Raw genomic sequence first — 14,821 nt, forward strand, 5'->3', positions numbered from 1 at the left:
CCTGATAGGCCTGTTTGAACTGGAAAGGCAGGCTCTCTTTACAAAGTGCCTTAATGTTTTTCTTTGTTTAATTTTTTTTTTTTCAGCATACCTCCATGCCAACAGCATGTTTTGTGTTCTGCACAGTTCACCTTGCAAACCTGCACCTCCGTAAAAGCATACACAAACGTCATATTTAACAAGAGACTGCAGTCATAGCCAACTAAAAAGTATTGGACAATTGGATTTTTGACCTGATGATTGCTCTAGATGAAAGATTGAAGGGAGCAGGAAAATGATTACACTTCAACCTGAGGGGGTCACACAGGACCACAAATGTCAACCTCACATTTAAGGAGAAACCAGAGGATGACCAAAGTCATTAGGATTTGCCCTCTGGAGACTAATTAAACAAATTTCATGGTAATCCACCCGCTCGTTGTGGAGGCATGTCGCTAAAGAGCAAACATGTCTACCTCATTGTTGCACTCGTAAAGTCAGGGGATCAACAAAGTCGGTAGGATTCATCTTCTGTACTATAAATGTCGAAGCAAAGTTTCATGAGAATTCATTAAGTACTAGCAACTGCTCTTGCTGTTTAATATTGCAGACATTTCATTATTTATCTAAGAGGTTTCATCGGTTCTATTGATTAAGACTGACGGCAGGCATTTTAACCTCTTTGGCCATAAGGCATTAATATCAGTATCATAAAGGATATGTTGTATTCAGTATATATAGGTCTGTTGGTCCAGCGATCTTTAATGCACAGTCATATCAAACATGCAACTCTGATTCCTGGTTCAATTCCAGCTAGAGACTTCTGTTGCATGGCTTCCTATTGTGTCTTCCTGTTGTTCTCTACCATCAACATTCAATGTTCAATAAAGACCAAATTCCAGGAATACAGTCTTAAACACAGATTCATTTTTGGAAGACAAGAAAACAAACAAACAAATAAAAACAGAATGATGAATACTGGAAGAATTCCATCACTCTGTTGGGGTGTAGACAAGCACATAAAAAACTCATAAATTATAATAAACATTCATTACTTCAAAAGGTTATGCATTGTTCTGACTAAATATTCATTAAGCTGTCACTCTGCTCTACCAAAGTACAGCATGCTGCATTGTATTAGAGTGATCCAGCCTGATCCACTGCCATTGTCAAACTGCTCACATATCTTCACAGATACCTGCAAATATGTCTTGAGAGCTGCTAAAATGAGATGAATTGGACATGACAAGATCAGCACACATCTTTGCCACCGATCAGATGGCCATGACACAAGCATTTGGATTCACCCTTCTCTTAAACAAAAGTGACAGTCTTAAATAAATGAATTAGATGAGACAAAAGATTTAAACACTATTTCCCCCACAACCTGCGTGCATCTTGGGATTATCAGACTGGGTATCTGACTGGAGGGCAAAATGAATCTTATCAGCTGCTTATATATTCTGGGCTCTGCCTCAGAGCCTGTATAAGTAATTACAATTTATCAGGGCTTGAGAGTCAAGGAGCCGATGAAGATCACAGCAGGAGTAGAGCATCTCTCTTGAAAAGATTTCTCTCACAACTCTTGGAATGTGCAACAAAGAGGAAAGAATGCAGTGTTTTATTTTCACATGGTTCCACAATTTATTTGCATTTTTGTCCAGCTCTCCATGTACACACAATAGTAACACAAATAGCATGGTACTGTAAACAATGAGTGAATATACTTTTAGATTTTCTTGGATATAACCCAATAGAATTATCTTATCAGGTCAGAAGTTGGCTTTTCTTTGTTTTTATAATGGAAATATGCCCAAATCATTAGTTAATTATAATCATGTTAATCAGAAATTATCAGTATTTCACAATTGGATTTTACATTGACTTAACATTTACCATATGTCCCTTTGTTGGCCAAATATTAAAAAACACTGCCTAAAAGAAACTACTCTAAAATGTTTGGCAACTTGTAAAACAGAATCTTTGCAAGGCCACTCGGAGCACTTTCTGACAAAATGGATCACGCATGCCTACATACAATCAGCTGTTGAAATACAATTGTTACAACATGTAACAACCCTATTTGCACAACCATTAAGATTATAGAGTTACTGGTAAAATACATTCAGAATGTGGTCAGATTACACAAAACCAAATCTTCAGTTTGTGGAGGCAGAAAAAGAAACAGCGTAAACTCCGCTCTGGTCAGTGCCAAAACCACCAAGTATAAGAAACTTCATTCTCCACTGGGTTGTATGAATAATGCACTGAAGGATACATGTCTGAATTATATTAAATGTAAGTGTTTATGGTCCACTAAGATGCTTTGGGATGATGCTCTGGCACTAAACATTGTGGATGCCTTGTGCTGTAAATGTCAATCTGAAAGAATTCCAGAGAAGGATGAACGATCTTAACTTTTGTGCATTAGTTGCAAAAACAAAAATAAGAGGCTCACTTGTGTGCTCACAAATATTTGGTATTTGCTATGTTTTGAGCCCTGTCTTCTTGGTGCAAAAATGAAAACAATTTCAGAATACAATACTGTCAAAAACTATTTTCTGCCATTGCTTTGTGTTAGCTGACCTTGTATTTGGATGTAATGAAAAAAATGGTGTAAAGAAAATGAAGTGTGACATCCTTGTGAAAGAAGCAAAGCATATTTGTTCCAGTGGACAATTCATGTCTATTTGTGTGTCTGTTTTGGTGATCAGTGCTTTTTTGTTTTGCATTTGATGAAAAAGTGTGTATGAGGTATGATCTTTACCATGCTGGTATTTGATAATTTGCATTAAAGGTCTATTGTTTTCTGTTAATTCTTCACTGCATTTGTCACCAAGGCAGTCCGCCATGTTTTTTCAAGGATTTTGAGGTTGTTTCTTAATTTAGTCCTCAGTGGCTGAGAGTCTTATGAGAATCAGGGAAAAGATATTACTGCATCATTGTATTGTTAAATTCAAGGCAAGCCTGCTTTTGGTTTCCACATATACATCAACAAAACACAATCTGACAGCAACAACTTGCATTACAATGAAAACACTAGAAAAGTCATTTGAAAGGAAAAAAAACAAAAGTGAATCAGCACTAACGTAGTGCATAGAGCATCTTGTTTATTCTCAGAAATTCAAAAAAAGGCTGTTTGTTTACCCAAAAGGCTTGTGACATTTTCTTTTACAAAGATCCAGCACTGATGAGACAAAGTCAAATGTCAAATGTTCTCTTGTTCCGCCTTTGAATGTCATGAGTGACTGCTGACTCAAGATGTTTTGTCTCCCTCACGACGAATAACCTGGTGGTCCCTCTGATTCTTGACACGCAAAAAAAATCAACGCCTGTGGATCCACTTGTTGGGTTGAAAACAGTGCTTCAACTATGTGTTCACATTGCTAGCAGTTAAAAAAAAAAAAAAAAGAAACCAGAGGACCATTTATTTCCTGTCCACAGACCTTTTATCTCATTTTCACAATGTTCGCAATGCTTTGGTTCCTCTTCTTCTGGGAGAAGAGTTGGCTGCAGCCAAAATTCTGGGCTCCGTTGCCCTTCAGCAGCAAATCATGTGCGAGCATTTTTATTTGTCTGCTGCAGTTTTACAGTACAATTGGCACTACAGCAAACAGTCACCCAGCTCAAACTGGCCGACAATCAGTGGTATGTGATGGACGTGCTTGCTAACAATCTGAACGCAGTCAGGAGTCTGTCCAAGGTGGAGCGCGCCCTTGTGAGGTATAGCAGCCTGGTTACATATCCATATCACCATCGTAGGCCAGGGTCAAGGGCTTCTGCGGAGGCGGAGACGTCTTAGTGGTTTTGGATGGCTTACTGAAAAAAGAAAATAGACAAGAAATAAAAGTGACAGTATATGACTAAGCAGCAAAGGGCAGCCCGACTTGATTTCAGTCTTTACAAAGAATTCCATTATCTGATAGCAGCAGCGCACAGCAGACAAAATATTGTGAAGAATATAACTCATACTTGACATGGTTCTTTTCGGGAAAAGCAGATGGTTAGGAATTTTCTTTGGTTCTGTATGTTCTCATTTACAGTGTGTGTGTGAGACCTACAATGGAGCTTTTGTTCTTGAAATTGCATTGTGCACAATGAGGAATCTCTTAAGAAAGTAATATGGTACATACCAGACCAGGAATGATAATGCAATAATGAAGAGTATTAAGATGAATCCAACAGCAGTCACGGCATAAACCCACAGCTTTACTCTTCCATCTGTGCAATCAAAAAGCAGTTTTAACACAAAGTTTTAAATATACATATGTCTACGTCTTTTGCCTGGAGATCTTTATAACTTTTTTTTTTATCATGTTTCAGAATAAAGAAGTAGGTTTATTCTCTTTTCACACATAGGAGAAACTAAAATTTCTTGACATTTTTATGAGCCATTGAAGGTTTTTTTTTTCACAGCATATAATGATGAGCCCAACTAAAAACATTGACCTAGAATGGATTCCACTCCCGGCTCAGTCATCCTAGAGCTACAAAGGCTGGTTCAAAGGCAGGAATGATCTCAGGCCTGCTGCTCGAGCTGTAAAGATGATTTCCATTTCAGTACCTGGGCCAACAGGTCGTAAGGTCCACTCGTTGAAGAGGTCCTGAGCCTGAGACGGCCCGGGTTTTAATCTTCCAGAGTTGGTTTTCACATCAGCTTTCTTGTTGTTGTCCACCCCTGGGGTTCTGGTGCAGTAGTCCAAGAAGCCATGCGTTGTCATCACTTCAGTGTAACCCTTCTCACACCCACACACTCCACTCTGCATGGGGGGAGGGCGAAACCAGAAGAACATAATTTACAGCCAACACAAGACAACTACGATCATTACTTTCCCATTGATACGAAACACTGCTGAAAGAACCCGTCTTGCGTGTACAGGGACTATTTTGGTTTACTTTACTCTTTCAAAAGGCTTTCTGCTATCAGCGCAGGTTGATTTATCCCAACCCTGACATTAAACTGTGCTCCTCAGGGATCATAAGACACCTAAAACAAAGCATAAAACATTAAAATATAACACAAAATACTGTGGAGCAAGATTTGTTACCCAGTTTTTGAGTTTAAATGCCGATTGCACTTGGAATAAAAGACCTTTTTAAAATATATTGGGTTGCCAAGGGTACCATAGCACCTTCCAGAGGCAAACGGAGAAAATAAAGGATGAGAACAGTCTTTTATTTGCAAGAAGTCAAGTGGAATGAAGTCAAGTATAATGTTAAAACTCTCAGTCAGGGTAAGACTGACTGAAAACGGTTGTGTCTACTAAAAAGATTAAGCTGTTGCTTCATAAAAGCTTCAGTCATTGTTTTTGCATTTTCAAGTGCAGTTACAGGGAGGGTACTCAGAGGGGCAGTAAAACTTCAAGCTTTGGCTATTATTAGTCATTTTCATGAATGCTTGTGTGCAGTTTCCCTCCAGCTAAGTGTAGTCCCTAACTGACACTGAACCCACATTTATTGGTATTAATGTGATCCTTTAATTGCAATTAAAAATGTCATCTGTCAAATTCCATTTTAACTCCTGACCTTGAATATGACAGCAGCAGGAAACACACAGTGAGAATCACAGAGATCACAGCTGCCTGATCAAAGTACAAAGATCTTACCGGTGTGCAGTGTGAGAAGGGTTTAGTGCACGGAGGATGGCAGTGTCTGACCGTGGTCGGCCTTTTCTGCGGGAAACAGCCCCCTGGAGAAAAACAACAGGTTCTTATTTCTGTTCCTTTACCCATTGATCACTAAATTAATGTACTGTCACACCTGATTAATGGGCTCAGTTGCCTATCAGGGTCCCTGATCAATCTGTGAACATTTTAATTCCAACATGGAAAATTGCATGTCAAAATATCAAAGAGTAATGCCTTGGGTTCTTGCCTTCTCTGCAGAGGAAGCTTATTCCTTCTGGGCTCATATTTGCCAGAAACACTTCCTTACAGCGATAAGATCACATTCACCCACTATTTACAGCACATCAAACTCGCCCAAAGCTTTTGTTCCCACAGCACTATTACCTTTGTTCTGTTTCTCTACGCCTGCTTTACTTCCCACAAATACAAATGCATGATTATATTTATATGGATTGAAAGCCTCCCAGCTCAGAGTCTGGCTTATTGATTACTTATGTTAAGAGGGAGAGGAGAAATCAATAGAGGCTGCACTGAGAATGGGCAGATCAAATAAGGTGTTAAATTCAACGAGAACACTATACTAAAATTATTCTTTATGTGTGTGTGTGTGGTTGAGTGCACCTGCATGTATGTGTAACAGACTGTTCCCACTGCAGGCTGTCATGTACATTTTTGACATGATGCCAGCTGAATTTTTTGCAGGGGGTAAAGTAACAGATCATATAAATTGTAGGATATAACCCATATAAAGGATACTAATATTGTAAACTGAGATTAACAATTGCAGAAGACATCACATCTGTTTTTTGTATCCACCCTTCTCACTTGTTTCCATTCAATTATCTCCTGAGCCAACAAGGAAATCCATTCAAAATGTATTTCTGAACCACCTGCTACAACCACCTCTGCCAAAATTACCAGTGTGGCAGCTTTCTCAGATGAATGAAAGAAAATACTTACTGTCATGGCAACACTTACAAAATCCTTTTTGAGCTATCAAATAATCTGATATTGTAGAACATATCCATGTGATCTAGACCGAATTGAAAAATGTGACTCCATGCAGCTTTTTGCTGCTCATGCTGATTCAATTCATTGCGGGGGAACAAAACCAGAACTGGGACACTTTCAGCTGCTCTCTGCATTAAGCCAGATATACATAGATATTCATATTTATATAAGAATGTGTGTCTGTGTGTGTTCCCATGAGTGCTTCTGTACAAACCCTCTAGGGTGGCCAGAAGACACAGCAACTACTCACCTGTGACATTGACACCATCTGAGCGCTGACACCACACTGCTCTCTCATTGTTGCTCCATCCTCCTGTCCTCCACTGGTAACTGTGGCATTTTCCTCCTGCAGCAATGGCAGAAACGTTGCTCATTAGCAGTTTGTTTGGGGCAGCCAGCCCTGTCATCAGTCCCCCATAGACACTAACCACCACTTTTTCTGCTGCCCTGCTACTTCATATTACAAGGTAAGTCATATTATGTTTGTAGTGAAAGGAAAAGCTCTTCCTCTGAAGCAGTGCTACGAGATAAAGGTATCTTTGGAGGAAATGAGATGGTAGAAATTGGTTGGAAATGTATGAAAGACACCTATTATTTTCTAAGAGGAGGCTCTTATTTTCCTAGGGGTAGCTATAGGGAAAGATTGATTTAAAGAGAGGAACCGTCAGAGACACTTGAGCCTGATTTTATGTATTAAAGAAAATCTAGCCACACATGTAGTGTTGAATTTAATGGAAAGATCACAAATGGAAGAAACACCCACAGGAAAGGACTTTAAAATACAGTATCTAGATTAAAGTTACACATTTATCTACACAGGTGTGCAGTATTAAAATGAATGAAATGCCGGACAATTACCATTTTAAATGCAACTGTAAGCAGCTAATTAATGAGGGAAAGGAGAACTGGAAAGAGCCCAAATACTTGCAACAGTATGTATGAAGGTATGTACTGTAGGTGCAGAAATAAAAAAATAAAACAAGTTTAAGATTATGTAATGAAACAGCTGTTAAACATTACTACTGCAGTAGAGATTCAAAAACAGTTATTCAATAAGTATTCCACTGTGAAATACACACATCTCCTTTGGGTTAGTCAGCAACCAGATGCATCAATCTCCATCTTTTATCAAAACTGGAGAAGTGGTTTGACCTTTCTACAAATACTGGCCCTTGATAGCCTTTTCATCATTTTGTAATTTTTAAGCGCTAACCCTCCTGCGACACAGTTTCAATGATAGCTTTGCCATTGCAATTACAAAACTGCCATTTACAGCATGGCTGGCCATTTAGAAAGCACTTGTAATATCACCTTTTAGCCTTTTACCTCCGTACGGACAGATTTAACTTACATGGAGTGTGGTTTCAAGGTCAGCAGGATGAAACTAAAATGTTGGTGTGCCCCTCGTGAGTAGATCTGAAGTTTATTAAAAGACGTCTACTTCATTGATCCATCTTGAGGATCAGAGGCTTTCGTTCTTTAAGATGCAATTTTCAAAATCCCAACAGATGCGTTGTAACAGCAGGAAGGAAGGAGGAATTAAGTTGTTCTGAATTAAGGTAATTTAGCATCTGCCCCTAATTTATATTAACAAAGTCCCCCAGTTGAAGTTCTCACCTGGCTGCAGTGATGTAGAAGCACACAGGGTGTGTTCTTCTTGACTTGATACTACTACTTCCTGAGAAAAATATATTGCTCTTTAGCTGCTAAATGCTCCATTAAGTTCAGCAGCTAGTGGCAAACTTTAATGCTTTGAAACTTTGGTGCTGAGCACGCAGCGTACAGTGGGTTTATCAGAGCCTTTTCACTGAAAACAGCTTCAAGAAAACCAAAGGAGAACAGCAGAGCTGGGTATTAATTCACTGCAGGTTTGTCACAATCAACTCTTCTCACATACAAATACTCATGTGAACCTTTTCAAATGCTATACTTCAAGATGTACATAAAAATACACTGATGTAAAGACAGCTACTGTCAATAAAATAAGGTTTTCTGACATTTGTGGTTTCTTCAGTACCTTTACAGGGCTGGGTCTCAAAAACTTGATGTGGGCAGCTGCCCTGGTTCTCCATGACCTGAATGATCACAGCTCTCGAGCGAGCTTGGCGCCCTGTGGTCTCAAAGCTTCGCCCCTCCAGGCAGGTCAGCTGGCAAGAGCTCCAAGATGACCACACAGTCAAATGGCAGTCTCCTGAGGGCAGAAAGAGAGAGAAAAACCATCACTGATAGGCACCACTTGGACAATAACACTGTCTAACACTTTTTTACAAATATTTGAGGGTGGTTTTATATTCAGTTTTCCAACACTATTTCAGGGATCATTTTATTGGCTCCCCTGCTAGCTCCTGGAACATTTAAAAGACATCAAAAACAACTTCAGCACACATCTGTGGCTGATAATGTACCAAATGCACAAACAAATTACTCAGACAGCCCAGTGGGTATTCAGAAGTAATAGACCAACCAGAGTTATAAATTATACAATATAAGCTATAACTCTGAGCCCAACTGTAAAGGCAACACCCAATACTGAAACAGGTCTCTTAGGAAAAGCAAAACTCATTTGGTTTGGGAAATGTTTTCAGTGGATAAAGGCTGGTTGATGTATTCTCCGAGTCTATAAATAACACGTCAACACTTGCTTCCTTGAAGGTCAAGCATTAATATCCTGTAATCCTTGATAGGGTCATATTGTAGTGATAATATCACCCACTTCCACAGCTCCTCAGCCAGAACAACACTCTGATTCTCTGCCCTGAACGACCATTAGGGACTGTCTGTGGATTGACGCATCTCATTATCTTTCATCTTTATACGGATCCACTCAATCAGCTCTTCCCCCATGCTGCTATGGCTGTAGAAACATGCTGTGGCAAAAGCTGCAGTGTACAGCAAACAGCAACACCCATACACACATAGTGTACATCACATACATGTCGACAATCCCTCCCCTGGCCCCTATACTGCGCCCGCCCCCTTCACACCAACACACACGAACACAAACGCACACACATCTGCTCCAGCCATCAAACACTTCTGATCCTGAGCCAAGGCTCACAGCAAAGGCGAGTTGAGTGATGAATCAAGGCAAGGATCAGAGGAGAGCTAGAGACAGATGAGCAAAAGCAAGCATTGCAAGATGGTGTCTCTTCATAGCAAAAGCTAACAAGAGCCTCGTTTCGCAAGAACCATGCCAAAGGAGATCAGAGATGTCTTTTTATGAGATGATAATGATTGTGTTTTTCGTTTAGAAATGACAAAAAAATCACATCAATTCTTTTCTACTTGTGGAGCTGGCTTGCACATCAGAAAGCCTAAGGACAGTAAAGCTTCATTATAGATTTTCAGTGTGGAAAGCCTGACAGTGACAAGTGAATCAGGTCATACTGTAGCTGTCAGATACCCAGAAGCTCCCTTACCAACGGCAAATGCTACATTCACACTATGGCATAAATGTGAATAAAAAAAAGTCGGCATCATGGGATGTCAGTCAGCTATGATCTGTGGGTTTCTTGTTGCTGTGGTAATTTTTATAATGATAAGATCAACCATTTCACTGTGCACAGATATAATTAAAAACAATGGCAATTATATCATAAAATATTAAAAGCACTGTGTGACAGTATTTCCCAAAATGTCTAAATATCTAAAAGGTGAGATTTTCTTTTTGTCTATACAATCTCAATTTAAATAAATGGGAAGAGCTCCATCAAGCCTGAATTTGTTAACACTGTCTACTTTATTGGAAGAGGAGACTAAAACAACAGAAGCATAAAGTTACAGTGAATAATATTTTTTTGTTTTTTCACTGTCAAGTTCTCTCCACTGTTAACAGGCAGTGCCAAGATACACCAAGTATTTTTTTACAGCTACAGTACTGGCAGCACTCTGCAAGCACTGGTGCACTTTTATCATTATCCATCACAGAAAACAGCATGCATATGGTTTGATGTGTAGTGCAGACTTCCAACAGTGAATGCAGTAACACTATTAAAATTGCAAGGGAAACAAGTTGATCTAGACCTCCTGATGCATCTCATTAGGAGTGGACTTTACAGTATGTCAGCTCAGCTGTTATTAAAGCATGCAGAGCCCTGGCCTTAGCAATTATTGACTAACACGTGATCTCAAATGATGCAGTTTAGTAATATAATTTGTCTAATATTGAAATGTAGTGATGCACCTGTGAAAGACAAACCTACTCCCCGTTTAGTAGCTACAACAGCTCGTATAACATAACATTTCTGGGTAGTAACATACGATGAGGAACATCTTATCTTAACTTATCTTATCTTATCTTATCTCATGTTACTACACAAAAATGTTTTACGTACCAATAGGTAATATACCATAGGAATATTATACATTATACACTATAACACATCCACTGCAGCTTTTTATAACACAGAAATACAATGCCACAATTTCAGTTTAGGTTAGTTGTTATTTGCTTGTTAAATAAGCCACTTAGAAAATACTTATTTGATAGCGCAGGAGGCGCTTTATTTTTTAGATGATGGTCTTTCCTTTTAGATTTCTATCCAGGTACTCAAAGTCAACAGGGTTTTCTGGAGGCTGGTGGTTCTTAGTGGTGGACTGTCATTTTACAGCTCTCGAATGAAGTTGTGTTACACTGGGATGAGGTTCATGACATAAGTAGCTGATTTGGCTTGTAAAGAGAAAACACATGCAGCTCGTTATTTCCAAGTACCCCCAACATGTCAGTCTTGTACCTCTGGGTATCATTGCTGCTTTTACCGCTGTGTCTGCACTTGGTGCTGCATAATGATGTGTTGCTTCAACCTTGTAAAAATCACCATTCTGAATTTGGTTATCTCATATGTTCTTATGATATACTGCCTTTACAATAGCAATACATAAACAATATGTGTAGTCAAAGCTGTTCTTACTTAAAACTAGTTTTATTCTGATTTGCATTTTTGCTGTTGGAAAATTGTTGCTTTTGCACTTACACAAAAGCTCTCCCCGTTCAGAATTTTTAGAGCTGTTAATTGCGCAGTAGTGATAGGCAGTGTAGTGTAATTTCTCTCAGCAGTATGATTGGTTAATTGTTCCAGTTAGCACAGGATGAGATTTCACTCCTATTATCTCTGAAAAAATAAAAAAATAAAACAAAGATTTCCAAGCGGTCTTTTTTTTTATAGTTGTTACTGGATGTGCCCATCCAGATAATGTAAGGCTAAAAGGGTCATTAGTTAGTCTATGACTTATTGATTTTGCAATCATTATTTAGCAGCTGAAAATGTCAACTGATTGAAAGAGGACACAGTGTATTGGCAGATTCCAGCAAATTAGTTTGTGTTTAGAAACAACATTATTGATTATGAAGTAACCCAGACTAAAACATTACTGTTATTATGAATTCAAAATTACTACACTGATAAATAATTCATGCACTCATGTAGTTTTGCTCTATTTGAGCAGATTACACAATTATAATATAATATATTTCATGCAATTATATTCACAACGCTTTCTATACGTCAACACATTTAAAAAAAAAAGATGTTAATTCAATATTTTTGAGTGCAACTTTTACCTGGGCAGGGGACGAAGCAGGGCTGCTCCATCTCCTGTTGGATGAGACGTCTCAGTTTATCTCCACAAAGCTCCTCCTCCACTGGCTGAGGACGAGACTCATCGCCCCAGTGAACGACACAAGACAGGTTCCGTCTCCGAAGCCCCTCACCACATGCTGCACCCTGCATGAACGTGCACACAAGTATGACCTTTGTAAGGTTTACCAACAGGTCGTTAGGAAGTCCTCACAAAATCATTTTCTTTACTTATATATATTTATTATTTATATACTTATATTTATTACTTATATATTACTTATATAATGAACATGTTGAAAGAATGAGATGAAACCAACTAATAGTAGTTGGGTGTTGCTCCCTAGTGGCATTAGAATAGACTAATAAATAGTTCACACTGGACTCCATGGAATATCTAATAACTTAATGCTTTTTTTTTAATCTTTGTAAAAATATCAGATATAGTTGAATCTTGAATCCATGTGATGTCCACTAAAACATACATTTCTGTGGGTTTTAACACAAATTAATTTACATATAAAGTTTAAAGGTGCTCTGTGTATTTTTGTGGTCTTATGAACATGTTGAATGCATTTAATTATTTAGAAAACAGCTGCTGATTTAACTATTCGGAAATTTGCACTGTTCATCCAAGATCACTTGCTACCCATCTTCTTTTCCTTGCATTTTTGTGTGTTTCCACCACCTGTAGGTAAGTGAAACAGTGTGACAACACTGGCATCCACCTGTCATGTCACCCACATCCTTGTGTGTGTGCAAGCACGTGTGCATACAAAATCGGGACCCGCTCATAAAAGCACTGCTCCATAGCACTACTAGTGGTCAAAGAGTCCACAGGGTACCTTTAAGAAATTGGGCAGTGTGAAGTCATTCAAAACTGCACATGCTTGAAAATTATGATGCATGATGGTAAAGAAAATCAGAAACCAAGAGTTTTGCTTTATGGAGCAAGTGGGCACCCTTTGTCATTAAATCACATGGAAGTAGAAAATTGTAACCTCACATCTAGTATTCACAGTGAAAATCATACCTCTACAGTGCATGGGGACCCGTCACTCAGCAGCCACGTGTAGCAAGGCCTTATGGGACATGGCTTGGTCTGGGTGAGCTGGTTGGGACAGGGCCGACCCTCCTCATGAGCCTCCTGCAGAATTGTCCGGGTGCGCACAGACTGACCTGCAGAACATCAAGGCCAACACATTGTTAGGAAGAACAATACATTAAAGGAGGCCCAAGTATATAAAGCTGCATTTATAGAGCTTCAATGTCCAAGCTTAATACTTTTTTTGCCTTTGTATGTATGAATTTAAAAAATGCTGATGTTTTTCAGGGCCACTGTTAATATGAATAACCTCTAAAGAATAAAAAGAAAAGTGAATAAAGAACAAAAACAGTGTGGGATTCATACACTTAGAACATGAATCGAGGCAGGGTGAGAGAAATAAATGCATCATTGCACAAACATAAAATAACAGTTAATAAAATGAGTGGCTGAAATGAATGATGATCCTTTATTTAGGAGTGAAAAGAAGCTCCGCTTCTCTTTAGCCTGTGAAATATTTCCTTCATGACAAAGAGGACTTAGTGCAACAGCACCATATATCTGTGTCATCGTGCCACTTTATGCTCATATCTAACAGTTTCCTACACAAGTGCTTTGTTCAAGTGAGCCATTAATAATGTGTGAAAGAATATGTTTGGTAAATGGCAACAGTGAAAAGGACTGGCCATACGTGCAGTAACAGCTCAGTGTCTAGGTCCTTTGAGCTCAGAGAAGGCATGGTCTCCATCAGCCATCCAGTCAAGATAGAAGTTATGTGTTTGTGTTATGCCAGGGGAGATGCTGAGCTCCATGGGCCCCAGGCAGACACAGCAAAAGGATGTTCAGCTCTGCCATCTCAAAAATCAAACCCAAAACATTAACGCTCCCATGGCGTTCTGACAAAACAAGATCTTTGCATCGTCTGACACAGATACAACGCAAATCCCTCATCAAGGCTGACAGATGCATTTCACAATGTGTAAGAAGGAACTGAGAGAGTGACAGAGAGACAGTCACAGTGACAGTGGCAGAGAAGAGAGAGTCTTAAGTTTGAATCCCCAGTTGAATGCCTGTGTTAGTGTGAGCTTTTTGGAACGAGGGGTTAACTGTGAGGAGAGAGACAGCCAATGACAAATTAAAATGAATGAAATTAAGAAGACACTGTTGAGTCTATATAATTAACAGAATAATAAGCTTTCTCTCTAAGAGATTGGCTTTGGGAGGCCTGGGAAACTATGTATGCATCCAGGTTAAATCATTAACTTTTGTATATTGCATAAGGTTATAACACAGCTTTCTCAAAGTGATGCTGAGCATGCCACAGGTTGGTGATTACTAATTGCATTTATGAAATCATGCACAGGAAGGATATATATATTTTATTTAGGAACTCTGAATCATTTATGACGTTCATAAAGGTCAGCTGTATAAAATTTAGTTTAAATGAACCTGCAATTCTTAAAATATAACCTCATAAAGTAAAGTTGTCCGGATTAATTAAAAGAAAACTGGGCTTCATACAAAATGATAATGAAGTGAGAATATTAATATATACATTAGCCTATTGGAAAAAAACATGCAGC

The 14,821-nt window shown here is 38.8% G+C and overlaps 1 protein-coding gene across 1 annotated transcript in view; it reads right to left on the reverse strand.

The window, feature by feature from the left end:
- Positions 1 to 3,506: 3,506 nt before the first annotated feature.
- Positions 3,507 to 14,821, reverse strand: part of thsd7ba (thrombospondin, type I, domain containing 7Ba) — a 117,182-nt gene continuing 105,867 nt past the window's right edge. Inside the window, exons 21-28 of the mRNA XM_035676667.1 lie at positions 13,227 to 13,372; positions 12,178 to 12,340; positions 8,635 to 8,808; positions 6,868 to 6,963; positions 5,586 to 5,668; positions 4,544 to 4,739; positions 4,113 to 4,200; positions 3,507 to 3,798 (exon numbers count right to left, since the gene is read on the reverse strand). Coding sequence (XP_035532560.1) covers positions 3,717 to 3,798; positions 4,113 to 4,200; positions 4,544 to 4,739; positions 5,586 to 5,668; positions 6,868 to 6,963; positions 8,635 to 8,808; positions 12,178 to 12,340; positions 13,227 to 13,372 — 1,028 coding nt within the window. The 3' untranslated portion in view covers positions 3,507 to 3,716. The remainder of the gene's footprint in view (positions 3,799 to 4,112; positions 4,201 to 4,543; positions 4,740 to 5,585; positions 5,669 to 6,867; positions 6,964 to 8,634; positions 8,809 to 12,177; positions 12,341 to 13,226; positions 13,373 to 14,821) is intronic.

Source organism: Morone saxatilis, unplaced genomic scaffold (assembly GCF_004916995.1).
Source record: "Morone saxatilis isolate NCDOM2014 unplaced genomic scaffold, NCSU_SB_2.0 Contig5, whole genome shotgun sequence".
In the NCBI taxonomy this organism is placed as follows: Eukaryota; Metazoa; Chordata; class Actinopteri; family Moronidae; genus Morone; species Morone saxatilis.